Source organism: Sciurus vulgaris (genome assembly GCF_902686455.1).
Source record: "Sciurus vulgaris genome assembly, chromosome: 2".
In the NCBI taxonomy this organism is placed as follows: Eukaryota; Metazoa; Chordata; class Mammalia; order Rodentia; family Sciuridae; genus Sciurus; species Sciurus vulgaris.
The window spans coordinates 100,163,393-100,177,241 of NC_136462.1; the positions used below are offsets into that span (position 1 = coordinate 100,163,393).

Sequence of the window (13,849 nt, forward strand, 5' to 3'; positions counted from 1 at the left end):
TGTGTGAATGGAAAACAAATGAAAAAGGAAAAAAAAAAAAGTCACCAAAATTTAAGCATTTATGTGACTGTGATGTTTATTCCTATTTGTATCTCTGGAACTTAGAGCCAGGCATGGCGGTGCAAGCCTGTAATCCCAGCCAACTCAGGAGGCTGAGGCAAGAGGGTGGCAAGTTCCAAGATGACCTCAGCAACTTAGCAAGATCCTGTCTCAAAAAAATAAAAGATCTGGGGATGCATCTCAGTGGTAGAGTGCCCCTGGGTTTACTCCCCAGTACCAAAAAAAAATACATACATACATGCAGCCTAACATGTTAAGTGTTAACAAAAGCAATGAATAAAAAAAAATTTTTTAAACCAATAATCTGACATAAGGGCAATAACAGTGATTCTCACAGTTAGTTAAATTTTTTTTGTTCCTGTGAGGTTATAAAAGGAAACAAGGAATTATTGGGGAAAGATTTCAATAGCACAGAAATGAAATAACCCTCAACTACTGTAAAATCCAAAAAATTAAGATGCATTTTCCCACAACAAACATGATAGGTCCCTTGCTCTACAGACACTGAACTATCTGTCATTCTCTACCTGAGCCACGGTGTCTGAGAGTCCTGCACCTTGCCTTATAGTAATTTCCATCTACCTGAAATCCCCACTCTGGCTTGTGTGCCTGCCAAGTTTCCACTTATTCTTAGTACTCATTAGAAGTCTCCTCTGAGAAGCCTTCCAAGAGCCACCAAGCATAGGCATCAGATTCCCTTCTGGCCCCTCTGACTCCTGTTACTGCATTTGTCTCACTGAATTTCAGCGAATTGTATAGTTACCTGTGCTTCTTGTTGGTGAGCTCCTCCTCCCAGGAGTTGGTTCCCGGGCACAAGGCCATCCCCTAGAATTGAGTAAATGTGGGCTTACCTCATCATCATTTCTTTACTTTGAATAATCTTTGAACCTTATCTTCTTCTGATCTCTCATCACTGTCTGAGGAATAGATTCTGGCTTGTTCCTCTGAAAGCAAAGGAATTTTAGACATGGTATTGGCCTCTGTAGTGATCCAGCTTGACCTGACCATAGCCATCTTCAGCTATAACCATCACGGTTGCCCCTGAGAAACCCTGGCCTATCCATAGTGGTTTGAGAATCTGACCAGACCCTGGTGTCATCAGCACCAGGGATGTGCCTGATGCCTTTGCTATTAGTTGCATATACACCAGGTAGATGAACATCACCTTTGTCCTGCCCACTAGATAAGCCTCTTCCCTCTCACCCAAGTTGAGGATCCACTGGTCTTGCTGCCAGCCTTGACCATGCTTCTGTCAGTAAGTCCCCAGTAAACAGCACTCTGTGCAATCCTGAAACTGTCTACCTCTTTCTTCAGTCTATCAGCACCTTCTGCCTACAGTAGCCAATTCTTTTACACTAGATTTTCCCAGAACTGTTGAAGATGATGACTTGAAATTTTCTTCTGCTAAATATTGTTTCTTCCCACCAGACATTTTCCTTGAGAAGACAACAGATTTTTTTTTTAAGTGTCAGTGGGAAGGTAAATATAACTTTCACACTTGCTGAAATGACTTAGATTGAAAGGTTTTGTTCTCAGTTTATCTGACCACTTCAAATACTCAAGAAACATTGTGTATTATTGTCTTTATGAACTATGGAAATTTAAATATTGAATCTTTAATTATGCAATTAATTGCATATATAACTGTTTATATAATAACATATTTCTCACCATAAACGTTTAATAAATGTTCTTTGTTTTGGAGATGCCTTATGTTCACAGTTAACCTTTTCTGTGGGAAAGTGGCTCTAACAAAAACAAAACATCAAAAAAAAAAAAAAAAGAGTCTTTGTACTGGCAAATGGACAGGGAGGAAGAGCTCCCCAGAACAAAAGCAGGCCCTGTCACCTGAAATAAGATGTGCCCACCACGCCCGCTTCAGCCTGGAGTTCCCCTTGGTGATGGGCTTCAGTGGCAGCCAGGTTGGAGGCCTCCTCACCTTCCTCGTCCTCCTCACTGCCAGGGTCCTGGCGGGGGACACTCGGCCCCTGCTGGTTCTGTTTCCCCTGCAGATGGACAGCCTGGTGAGTAGACAGCCTCAAGCGTTCTTCTTCTTTCTGTAAAGCAGCAAAAATCTCTTCAACTTAGAAAAGGAACTACTTTTAGCTGGACGTGGTGATGTGCACCTGTAGTCCCCGCTACAGAAAGGCTAAGGTGGGAGGATCACTTGAACCCAGGGGGTTTATACCAGCCTGGGCCACAGTCACATGCTGTCTCAAAAAAATAAAAGGCTACTTTCATGCCTACTTGAACCCTCTTTTACCCTAAGAAACATGTAAATGCCTAGTCCAAGACAGCACCTGTGTCTCCAGAGTACAGACATCTCTCTTTGCACCTCTGTTAGCACACATAGTGGATGGTTTGGTTTGGTGACATTATGAAGGCAATACAAGGGTGAAGAGGCAGGAAAGATCCCTCACACTAGCTGGCCCAGTCAGAACTGGCACAGGAATGGAACAGTTACACTGTTCTCAGGACAGTGCCACTCAGCCCATGCAGAAGCCAACAGCCTGAGAAACCCTTCCATGCCCAGGACACCTGAATTGACTTCCCAGGGCAGTGGGGGCTGTCTGTTATCCCTGAGCCGCACACACCTGACCTTCCTAGGTTCCATTCCCAAAGTTTCTAGATATTCCTGTCCTGACCCTCAACCCAGAGAGCTTCCCATAGCACCTGCCAACAGGTGGGGGTGAGGGGATTCCCAAGCCACAAGGCAGAACCTTCATTGCCTCACAGCTGCCTGACATTCTGAACTTTGGTCAAAAGGCTGGGCCAGTGTCAGGCAAGCCAGGAATGGTCTTTTGACCTTCCTATTTTCTAACACAGTTCTGTAATACCTGTCAGAGGTTGGGTTCTAAAAATCATTAGTTTTTCTCTGAAATCTCATAGATCCTGGGGAGAGTACCTGAGTCCCTTTTTTGCTACCAGCAGCCATTGACATTATTGTGGCTGATTAACTACATATGTAGAAGGTTAAGCTGGCTTGGGATAACTACAAGAAATAAAATAATAGCAGTAGTAAGAAACAGTGATTTAATACTCTGGAAAATAACACCTCTTAATACACAAAATAATTCCAGGCTGAAGCCTAGAGAACATACCTTAATCATTTCTGTGCGTTGGCATTCAGGATCACGACCGGCTATTGGTAAGATTCTAATCTGAGTCTTTGAACTTCTATCCAGAAGCGGCAGGGTCATCTTTCTATGGGTGGCACTGTCTGTAGAGTGAGGTCTGCCAGGAAATGAACGACAACAACAAGAAGTCTCACTCTTTATTAAGAACATCTGGGGGCAAGCATACTAACAGCAAAAACCCCATAGACAGTGACAGCCTCACACTGAGCAGAGTGAGGAGGCAGGACCCCAGGTCCCCATTCTCTGGCTCCCTGAGAAGTTCCCTTAGCTGCCTCTCCTCCTGGGGAAATCTGACTGGGTCAGTAGACATGGAATGGAAAGGAGGGAAGGCAGGTGGTAAGGTGGGAAGGCAGGTGGTAAGGTGAAGGGCTTTTATAAAGACACAGCAGCCCCACTCAGAGAGAAAAGTAATATGAAATCTTAGTTTTTCAAAGGTGTCACAGATGCCAGAAAGCACACCTGGAGAACTGGAAGTGAGTCCCTCCATCCAGATAAAACTGGAAGGAAGGTCAAAGAGCCAAGGAAGGATGAGCCTTAGGAGAGGGTCTCTGAAGAAGGCATGGCTGCAGAGAAATGTAAGAAGCGAAGCTGTGCTGGGTGGAGATCCCACCTTGGAGCACGGGCAGCAGGGTTCTGCATTCCTTCAGGATGCCCTTCTAAGGAGACGTCCTTCACAGGTGGGACAGAGCACCATTTATTGTGCCAGGTTTCTATGTAGTCTTCAGCTTCATCAACACAATAATGTCTCCGTGAGGTAGACATTCTCTTCATGTTGTAGCAAAGGGAACTGGAAATGAGGGAGTTTGAGATCCTTCCTCAAGAATACACAACCTCAGGGCTGTCCCTTACCATTTTTAAGTAAAGACCAACAAATTCACTGGATATAATTTACATACTATAACATCACTTTTTTAAGTATCAAATAATTTTTAATTTGCAAAGTTATGCAAGCATGATCGTAAACTAATTTTAGAAGAGTTTTACAACCCCCAAAAGAACCTTGTGCCTATGCTACACCTCTCCAGGAAAGTGGATCTTGATCTCAGCAATGTGTCTTTCAGAGGGAGGGTGTCTAGAAGGTGCCACAGCACCACCCATGGCAGTGAGCTCAGCTTATCCACACATTGCTTTGGCACAGCTTGTCATGTCTGTTGCAGCCACATACTGACACCATTCTGATGATACTTAGCTTCCCAGGTCAACTTCACTAACGGGAAAGGCCATGCTGAGCAGCAGAGCCACACAGATACATCCGTTAAGCCCGCTACCAGGTGCACTAACCAGTGTGAGTCAATATACCAGTTTTCTAGGTTATACATCTGTCTCCTGTGAGTTTTATATTTAAATATATATATATATATATATATATATATATATATAGTTTAGTTGACAATGGACCCTTACTTTATTTATTTATATGCGATGCTGAGAATCAAACCCAGTGCCTCACATGTGCTAGGTAAGCGCTCTGCCACTAAGCCACAACCCCAGCCCCTCCTATGAGTTTTGATGGCATGAGCTAGCTCCCTGAGAAATCACAACTGAAATAGCGACTTATAGTTAACTTGAGAATCAGATCCCAGTCCTTGGTGAGCTGCACTATGGAATGAGGTCAATCAGAAGAATCAGGCACGACATCTCTGCTTTGTTACTCTTTAACCGCAAGTGACAACGTGTGGATAGAAACAATTACCTAAAGGTAAGTCTGGATTTAAAGATGGCTTGTCCCAGTAGACCTGTGTCTTCCCTTATGAACAGGTGGTTGTGATTGCCCTGCAGTGGGGCTTTGTAGACATCAAACACTTCATTGCCTAAATGCAGGGACATGCTGGAAAGGAGAAACCATTCAGCTATTAAGGTAGACATTTAGTGAGCCCTACAAAGTTCATTCCAACCTGTTAGCTTCATTTAAAATAGTGTAGGACTGTGGGATCCTCTCTTCACACCGAATTCATAAGGAAGAAAAGCTGCTGTCAATAACCTACTTCCTTTCAAAGTAAAAAATGTTCAAATCTATCCCCTTTTCAACTTGAAATATAATGACCTTGTAATTTCCCCAATCCCTACCATTTCATTAGCCAACAGAAATCATTTTTCAAAAATATTAATTAGAATATCTGGAATCTCACAGACGGGAACTAGTCTTAGTTTTCCCATGAACAAAGCAGATATGAGGGATTTGATCACAACTTAGATTCAATGTCCAAAGTCTCCGACGAGCAAGGATAGAATGACCTCAACTCTGCTTGTCTCAGGTTTCCCAGGGAATGCCAGGGGCCTACATGGTATCAATTCTTTAATGAAAATAACCCCAAAATAAAGTCCTACACAGAAAATGTCACTCACCCAGGCCAACCTGGGGTATTTCAACATTCTTCAGACGTGTTGTACTCACCTCCCATCTGACCACTTGACTATCCGAGCATTGCTTTCTCTAACTTTCTTTCCTTCTTCATCTCGGCGTATCCTCCATCGTATAGTATTTTCTACCTGGTTCAAACCACAAAGGTGTGAGAAAACCAATTTAAATACATGTTCTTTTTTCCTCAAGTGATCTATAATCATATGCCAAGAATTGATAGTAATGATAGAATAAGGTTACTAAACGCTGAAACACATCTGCTACAAATACCAGGAGATACTGATTGAACTAACCAGACATTGTGCTTAAACTTTTTCTGAGTTCCAGTTCACAGCATTGGAAGGAGAACCAAAGCATGATGCAGGTTGGAGATGCCATCGGACACACAAAGAGCTCCAAAGGAGGGCTGAGGCTTGGCCCACATATGGTGGGCCGTTCAAATTGAGACTTCTGGGCTGGGGGTGCTGCTCAGTGGTGGAGCACTTGCCTAACAGGCACAAAGCCCTGGGATCCATCCCCAGTCCAAAAGAGAGAGAGAAGAAATTGAGACCTCTGTCTATTGCAGGGCTCCATGAAAGAAGGACTTAACAAGTGTCATTTAACTTAGTGAGGCAGAGGAACTCTGTGTATAAAATTAAATGTTTTAAAGAATAAACAATTAACTAATTAACAAAAAAATTAAGCCATGTTTTTGAGTCCACATTTACCTCACATAGTGGGAAATGCTAGGTCATAAAAATAGAGTAAAAACTGACCGTGTCCAGTGCTACCACTGGGGACCCAGGTAGGAGCTCAGAGGAAACCTGATCAAGAAAGACAGTGTCCTGTGTGAGCAATGTAGTGCTTTGCCAGCCCAGGACGTCTAGAGAAGAACAAGCTAATGGCAAGGTTTATTTTTGTGCATAATTTGAATATCCATAAAGAGTTTAAGACCATTCTACTGTGGGAAGTTGCTAGGATTTACCCACTAGAAAATGTGGAGGCAGTTCTGTATACCTCACTACATTATCTTGAAGAAAGTAACAATTTGCAACATTTTTACCTCTACTTCTGTCAAAAACTTGAAATTGCAAGAAAAAAAAATAAGAAAAAAGAAAGTGACAAACCTATAGGAATTTTTTAAAAAGGGTATGATGTCCCTTCTCCCTTAAAAATACTCTACAAAGCCATTTACTTTTTTGTTTTAAATAGAGTTATTTATTGATTAAACAGAAAACATGAAAGATTTTCATAAACTTCGGTCTTAAGTTATCATTCCTGTACTTAACAAAAGAAAAAACTTAGCCAGGAAGAGTGGTGTGTGTCTGTAGTTCTAGGTACTCAGGAGGCTGAAGTAGGAGGATCCCTTGAGCCCAGGAGTTTAAGAACAGTCTGAACACTATAGCAAGATTCCATCTCATAAAAGAAGCAAAAAGAAAAACATAAAAGCAATAGAGCATGAGGTGATACCTTTAATTTTAACCTGGTTCTGTCTTCCTCATAAAGCACTTTCTCATCTTCAAATTCATCTTCATAAAACTGAGGATCAAAAGGTCTAAAATTTTTTAATATCATTAGTTATAGTTAATAATTAATATGAGTGATACTATTAACCATTTTTACAATATGCACCAATGTTTCTTAAAATCACAGTAGACAACTTCATGTAAGCCTTCAAGGAAATATGCAAATTATGGTACTTTCTAGAAATTTATTTAAAATATTGTCTGAAATAAAATCCAAACGTGACTAACAATTCAAAATCTTCATTGGAGGACTATGTCTTGTAAAGTGCAAGTAACACATTATCTAGCACTTCATATATATATGATTTTTTAATATATTTATGTAAAACATATTTTTTACAATAAAAAGATCTATATTAGAATATTTACATTCAGGGAACAAAGAGGTATCTGCATCATCAAATGTGGAATGTTGAAAAAATAGTTAAAGACTGAGTGCAGCTGGGGCTTTAAGAACCGGTCATGCTTAATTGCACAAGAGCTTGTACATATGTGCCTTATTGAATTCTCCCCATTGGCACTGTTTTGTTGTCAAAACCATTTTTTCTAGATTCACAATGATATCTGCACTGAACACTTGTGGTCTGTCTGCATCTTCGGCACTCATTTTCCAATTATTCAGCTTTAGTGAAAAATGCCACCATCAGTTGCGGTATCTGTTGAAAGTACCAAAATGCTAGAGAGATTACTAAAGTTAAAACTCTTACCAATAATTCTTCATTTTTCTACCATAGCATATCCTAAATTCATTTTTAAGTTATAAGATAAATATCTTTATGATCAGTCAATTCATGATAAATAAGAAAAAAATTTTTTTTGTTCTACAAAGTTTTATTCAATATCTTGAAATTTTTAATCAGTTCTCTTACTTGGGTTCTATACTGAGAAACTTGGGTAGTTTAACAAAATATAATTCATTTCCTAAGTCAGAGTTGATACTGGGAATTTCTATTTCTATTCTGGTTTCAGAAATGGGCTCTTCTTCCTGCTGGTCCTGAGGTACTCTGTGTTCGTCCTAAGAGAGGAATCAGAATGTGAGAGCATGACGAGACAGAAGAAATGTTCTAGCTTTACTCTGTACCAGGCAGAGGAAGGTTTGAAAAGAAGTAAATTCAGACATCACTTTAGGAATAAAAGCAACCTACCTCTCCAAGCCTCTCCCTAGAAGCTCATCCTCCACCACATAAAACGAGCCAACAAAAACAACATAGGAACAAAATCTATTAGCCTGAATTACTAGAAAAAATATCAACTTTATTGATGTTTCTTTTTCATAAGATATTCAGCAACAGAAGTGTGAAATTATTCAACCCATTAATACTAACTGCTAAAATCAGAAAATACTAACATAGCCCACGTTATGAGTCCTGCCCATCCAGCCCAGGTCAGCTTCGTCCTGAACAGTTCCTTCTGTGACTTCTAATATCCTCATATTCCCAGTACAGGTAAGAAGACCCCCCATTCACCACGTGTTCAGTTATCCTTGTCCTCTCTCAACATCAGAGAGACAGACCCTCAGCCTCTGAGCGTTTTTTCTTATTTCACTCAGATTTGTGATGGTACTTACAACAGGCTGTCTTGGAATGGGTGGTGGATTGTTCTCATCACTCTCTGAAGAAATGTCATCTATATCTCCAAACAGATCCATGGTCCCCCTATAATGTTCAATGTTGGGGGAAAATGAACAACATTTATTGGTCTGTCTAAAGTTCTTCACCAACCAAATCTCCACTAAAACAACCTCAAACTGGCTCTCTAAGTCTGGCCCCAGAAGCCTGACCAGTGCCTTGGAGATGGAAGAAGGCAAAGTCGGTTGGTGAAAGGCAAAGTCGCTGTGACGGCCGGCTTTCAAGATGGCTCCCAGCAATTCCCACCTCTGGCTTTCATGCTTTTGTGTGTTCCCCTCCAACACTGCCTTGTGATTGTTCTATATGGTCAATGGAATATAACCTCACTTTACGGTCAGGCTATGAATAACATTGGCTTTTCTGTCTTGCTCCTTCTCTCTTGGGTATTACTCTGGGGGAAGCAGCTACAGAACTCAAACTTCCTGTGGGGAGGTCCAAGAGGTGAGAAAACAGGACTCTGCCAAGAGCCACACGAACTGTCTTGGAAACAGCCTTCCATTCCAAGACTGGATACTGCAGTGCAGCCTGTGAAACCACAAGCTATTCTGAATTTCTGACCCTCAGAATTTGTGTTAGATAGGAAGTGTGCATTGTTTCAAGCTGCTGGGTACTGGAGTGATTTGTTAAAGCAATAGATAACTAATGTGGCTACCCAGAAGGCACTTTCTCCCTTTATTTCCTACATCCCTGTTTTCCCATTAATTTTGTTCTCTTGGATCCCAATGACTTCCTACAGTCTCAGGATACTCAAGTGGCGGCTTGGGTTTGCCACACAGTTCTGGCCTCTTTTTAAAACACACAGACCTACGTTGGTCCACACACCCCTTCTTTCAAGCAAGAACATCAGCTAGAACCACGCATGGGCATACACCTTTTTAATCCTAGCAACTTGGGAGGCTGAGGCAGAAGGATCACATATTCAAGGCCAGCCTCAGCAATTTAGCGAGACCCTGCTTCAAAATATAAAAAAAGCAGAGGGAATTGGTGCTGAAGACATATCTCAGTGATAGAACACTTGCCAAGAATGTACGCACAAGGCCCTGGGTTCAACTCCAGTACTGAAAAAGAAATCAACCCTGTGTAGGCAAAAATAAACTATATAAACCAGCATATGCTAGAGGACTGTGGCAATGACCCAGGAAGAAGCCAGTAAGGGAAGGAAGCTAAACCTTGGTAGATGTTAAAGTTTATTAAATTCAATCCAAAATAAATGACCACTGCCAGTAACAACTGTTCAGAGAATTCAACTTTGTTTTGAATTCTCAACTTCTTAAGACTGATCAGTGCTAGATACTTAACTTTTCACAATTCAAGAATATTTGTGTGGTACCAGGTCCTTAAGTATTCCTAGTGCCACACTTGGCCCTCTGTTCCCATATTTATCTTCAAAGGTATGTCTTTAATGTGAATATAATAAGGGTCTGTAGAATTTCCCTTAAATCTCATTGCTGGCCTACATGAAGTATTCCCATGGAGTAGTTTATTCTTCCTTTGACAGATAAGGAATTCAAATTTAAAGTGTTTATTAACTTGTCCAAAGTCACACAGTGAGTGAAGGAGCATAAAGCTCACCTGACTCTAAAATCTACACACAGAATCACAGCCCAGAAACATCAAGCTTTTGAACTCCATCCTTGCCTCTCCAGGACTTCTTTTAAATGCCCACTTCACCTGTGTACAGGTAATGTTCCTTGTGGTTACTAATATAAACTGCTTGATATTTATGCCTAATTATGTATGAATACTAATGCCAGCATCCATGAAATAGTAACAGGCTCATTTAACAACTTGCAAGTAGAGTAAAAGCAAATGCCAAGTTTGAAACATCCTAGATTATACAACAATGCTTAACAAATTTAAAAATTTGAAACTATGCATAATATGTTATTTGACCACAATGCAATCTATATCAGAAAGATAACTGGAAAATCTCCAAATTCTTGGAAATAAATCAAAATACTTCTAAACAGTCCATGAGTCAAAGAGGAAGTTTCAAGGAATATTAGGAAATATTTTGTAACTGAATAAAAACAAAACTATAACATTAAAATTTGTGAGATGCAACTAGTGAGTCTAAGAGGGAAGCTTATAGTGTTAAATATTCTTTTGAAAAATAAAAATGATCCTGCATCAATAACCGAACTTCTAACATGAGAAAACAGAAAAAGTGTATGGTGGTGCACGCCTGTGATCCCTGTGACTTGGGAGGCCGAGGCAGGAAGATCTCAAGTTTGAGTTCAGTCTCAGTAATGTTATCGAGACCCTGTCTCAAAGAAGGACTTGGGAATTTATCTCAGTGGTACAACAGCCCTAGGTTAAATCTCCAGTACCACCAAAAGAAAAAAGAAAAAGAAACTCAAAGCAAGTAAAAAGAAGAGGAAAGAGAATCGATGTAATTGAAAATAGGAGGGAAAAATCTATGAAATCAAAAGTTGGTTTTTTGAGATCATCATGTTATTTTTTATTTTATTTATTATATATTTTCAGACAGAATTTTGTTATGCTGCCCAGGCTGGTCTTGAACTTCTGAACTCAAGAGATCCTCCTGCCTCAGCCTCCCAAGTGCTGGGATTATAGGTGTGGGCCACCACACTTGGTTTTTATGTTTTTATTGATAAACCTCTTGCCAAACTAAAACACTGAGAAAACACAAATTATAAACATAAGGAATAAAAGGAAATTATTCCCACAGAATCTCTAGATATTAAAAAGAACAATAAAGGAATCATCAAAATAAACCTACACACATAAATTCATCCATTTAGGCTAAATGACCCAAGTCTTTGAAGGTCATAAACTACCAAAATCCACTAAAGAAGAAATAGATTACGCTCTTATTTCTTTTGTTACTTTTTTTTTTTTTAATATGGGGAATTGAACCTAGTGGTGCATAAACATTGAGTCACATTCCTCGCCCTTTTTTATATCTTATTAGAGACAGGGTCTCACTAAGTTGCTTAGAGCTTCGCTAAGTTGCTGATGCTGGCTTTGAACTTGTGATCCTCCGGAGCTGCTGGGATTAAAAGCATACACCACCCCACCCAGCTGAATAGTCCTATTTCTATTAAGTAAACTGAATGTGTTAAAAATCTTCCAAAAAAAGAAAACTCCAGGCCCAGACGGCCCCTTTAAGTTGGGAGAACAGGACATAATAGAAAAAGGACCCTCCCTTTCCTTCAACACATGAATTAACACACGGCAATTTGTGATATATTATTAAGAGAAATTTACTTGTATTTCACATTCAAACAACATAACACTTCTGCCGGGCATGGTGGAGCGCACCTGTAATCCCAGCAGTTCCGGAGGCTAAGGCAGAAGGATCTCGAGTTCAAAGGCAGACTCAGCAACCGTGAGGTGCTAAGCAACTCAGTGAGACCCTGTCTCTAAATAAAATACAAAATAGGGCTGGGGATGTGTCTCAGTGGTTGAGTGCCCCTAAGTTCAATCCCCGGTATACCCCCGGCACAAGCAAAAACAAATCACACTTGTGTAAAAATGTTATAAACTTTTCCCAAATCATTGACTTTTTAAAAAATGACGCATAGAATGTGTCCTGTGGAATTAGGACCCCCAGAGCCAAAATGTATGACTTTCTAGAACACAGAAAGCTGCCATTGCTTAGGGCTATTTTTCCAATAACTTGATAAATCAATAACTTGATATACTAGTAGTTGTATACAGCTAGATGTGTAATTTATATTATTTTGTTTCATTTTATTTTTTGGTACTAGGGATCGAACCCAACGTTGTTTTACCACTAAACTACACCCCAGCCCGTTCTGTTTTCACTTTGAAATAGGGTCTTCCAAAGTTACTGAGGGTATCCCTAAATTGCTGAGGCTGGCTTTAACTTGGAACCCTCTGGTCTCATGCTGGCATTACAGGCATGTGCTCAGCCACATACCATTATATAAGTTGAAGATGGAGTTATGCTCTTTTCCTCTCGTTTAATTCCTCAAGGTGTCACAAAGTAGGATGGATGGAGCTTTGATTGTGACTGTGGCTCCCTAACAAAGACACCAGCTAACTAATGCTGTCAGGGCTTCCTAATGAAATGCATAGTAATAAAAGAGGACAATTTTGACCCCAAAAGAAAATTATGCATGACAGCATCTGACAAGGCTGCTCAGGACCAGCCCAGCACTGAAGGTATCTGCACTGTCAGGAGAATGTTCACAGAAGCCAATTGTGTACATACATATCCACATTTTTAAAAATGTTTAGTCGTTTGGCTCACAACACTTGAGTGCCTCCTACTATGTCATTCTACTCCATTCCAGTTTCTTGGATGTTTTCATTAGATGTCTGCAGAGTTGCTGCCCCTTTCTGAACTACAAGTACTGCAATCTTTAAAATTCTCAGTATAAGCAGAGCTTTTTGAGCTGCAAAGCTAGTGGAAACTTGCTTTGCTTGGCCACTGTGTGTGAATATACCCAGAACCTAGTAAATATCTACGGTCATTTTAGTATTTGCATTTAGAAGGAGCAAACAAATGAATACATATATTGAGGATAATTGGAGCCAGGATTTCTGCTTTTGGAGGAGACAAAAGAGGCAATTCAACAGATGTCAGGATTGAGGAAACTTGCTCATGCCCTCTGGACTTTATTGGACCCAGCTGATAGATTGCAATTACATACACCCAGTTTACAATTTGGGACAGAAAACACCCAGTTCACAACAATAAGTTCAGCCTGTGTGGCTTTTCTTTTCTTCTTGTGTGGTTTCTTTTTTTTTTTTTTTGGGGGGGGGGGTGCTGGGGATTGAACCCAGGGCCTTATGCATAGAAGGCAAGCACTCTACCAACTGAGCTATATTCCCAGCCCTCTTGTGTGGTTTCTTGATGGCCCACAATTGGGTGTTTAGAAGCAAGCCAGGAGATGTTTCTTAAGCAAGGCCATCTACAAAAGAGGGTGTGAATGTGGTCCCACCCGCTAGAGGCTGGTGCTCAATTCCTCTATTGATACTGGTGGAGGGTTCATATAGTGGTGGTACTTGCTGTAGACATACTAAGCATCATTGGAACTGTGGGGTTATTAGGTGCCAGTAGAAGAACAACTTGTCCTGCAGCCTGGACTGACTGCCAAACATTCCCCTCTTCCTCAAAACAGGAAGCATCTATGACTTACTTGGCACAAAGTCAAAATAGCAACT

The 13,849-nt window shown here is 40.6% G+C and overlaps 1 protein-coding gene across 2 annotated transcripts; it reads right to left on the reverse strand.

Annotated features, from left to right (window-relative positions):
• Window positions 1–1,010: 1,010 nt before the first annotated feature.
• LOC306655491 (RNA polymerase-associated protein LEO1-like) lies at window positions 1,011–10,359 on the reverse strand. Of its 2 annotated transcripts, XM_079130008.1 has the most exons (7): window positions 8,632–10,012; window positions 7,934–8,079; window positions 7,009–7,093; window positions 5,593–5,687; window positions 4,891–5,025; window positions 3,162–3,294; window positions 1,011–2,117 (listed from the first exon to the last, which is right to left on the reverse strand). In XM_079130008.1, exons 1-7 carry the CDS (start codon window positions 8,710–8,712, stop codon window positions 1,905–1,907), a joined length of 888 nt encoding a protein of 295 aa, XP_078986134.1. In that variant the 5' UTR covers window positions 8,713–10,012; the 3' UTR covers window positions 1,011–1,904. The 2 variants fall into 2 exon arrangements, with proteins under 2 accessions (XP_078986134.1, XP_078986133.1); XM_079130007.1 differs by lacking the exons at window positions 1,011–2,117; window positions 3,162–3,294 and adding an exon at window positions 3,663–3,984 and having other exon boundaries at window positions 8,632–10,359.
• Between the last annotated feature and the right edge of the window lie 3,490 nt (window positions 10,360–13,849).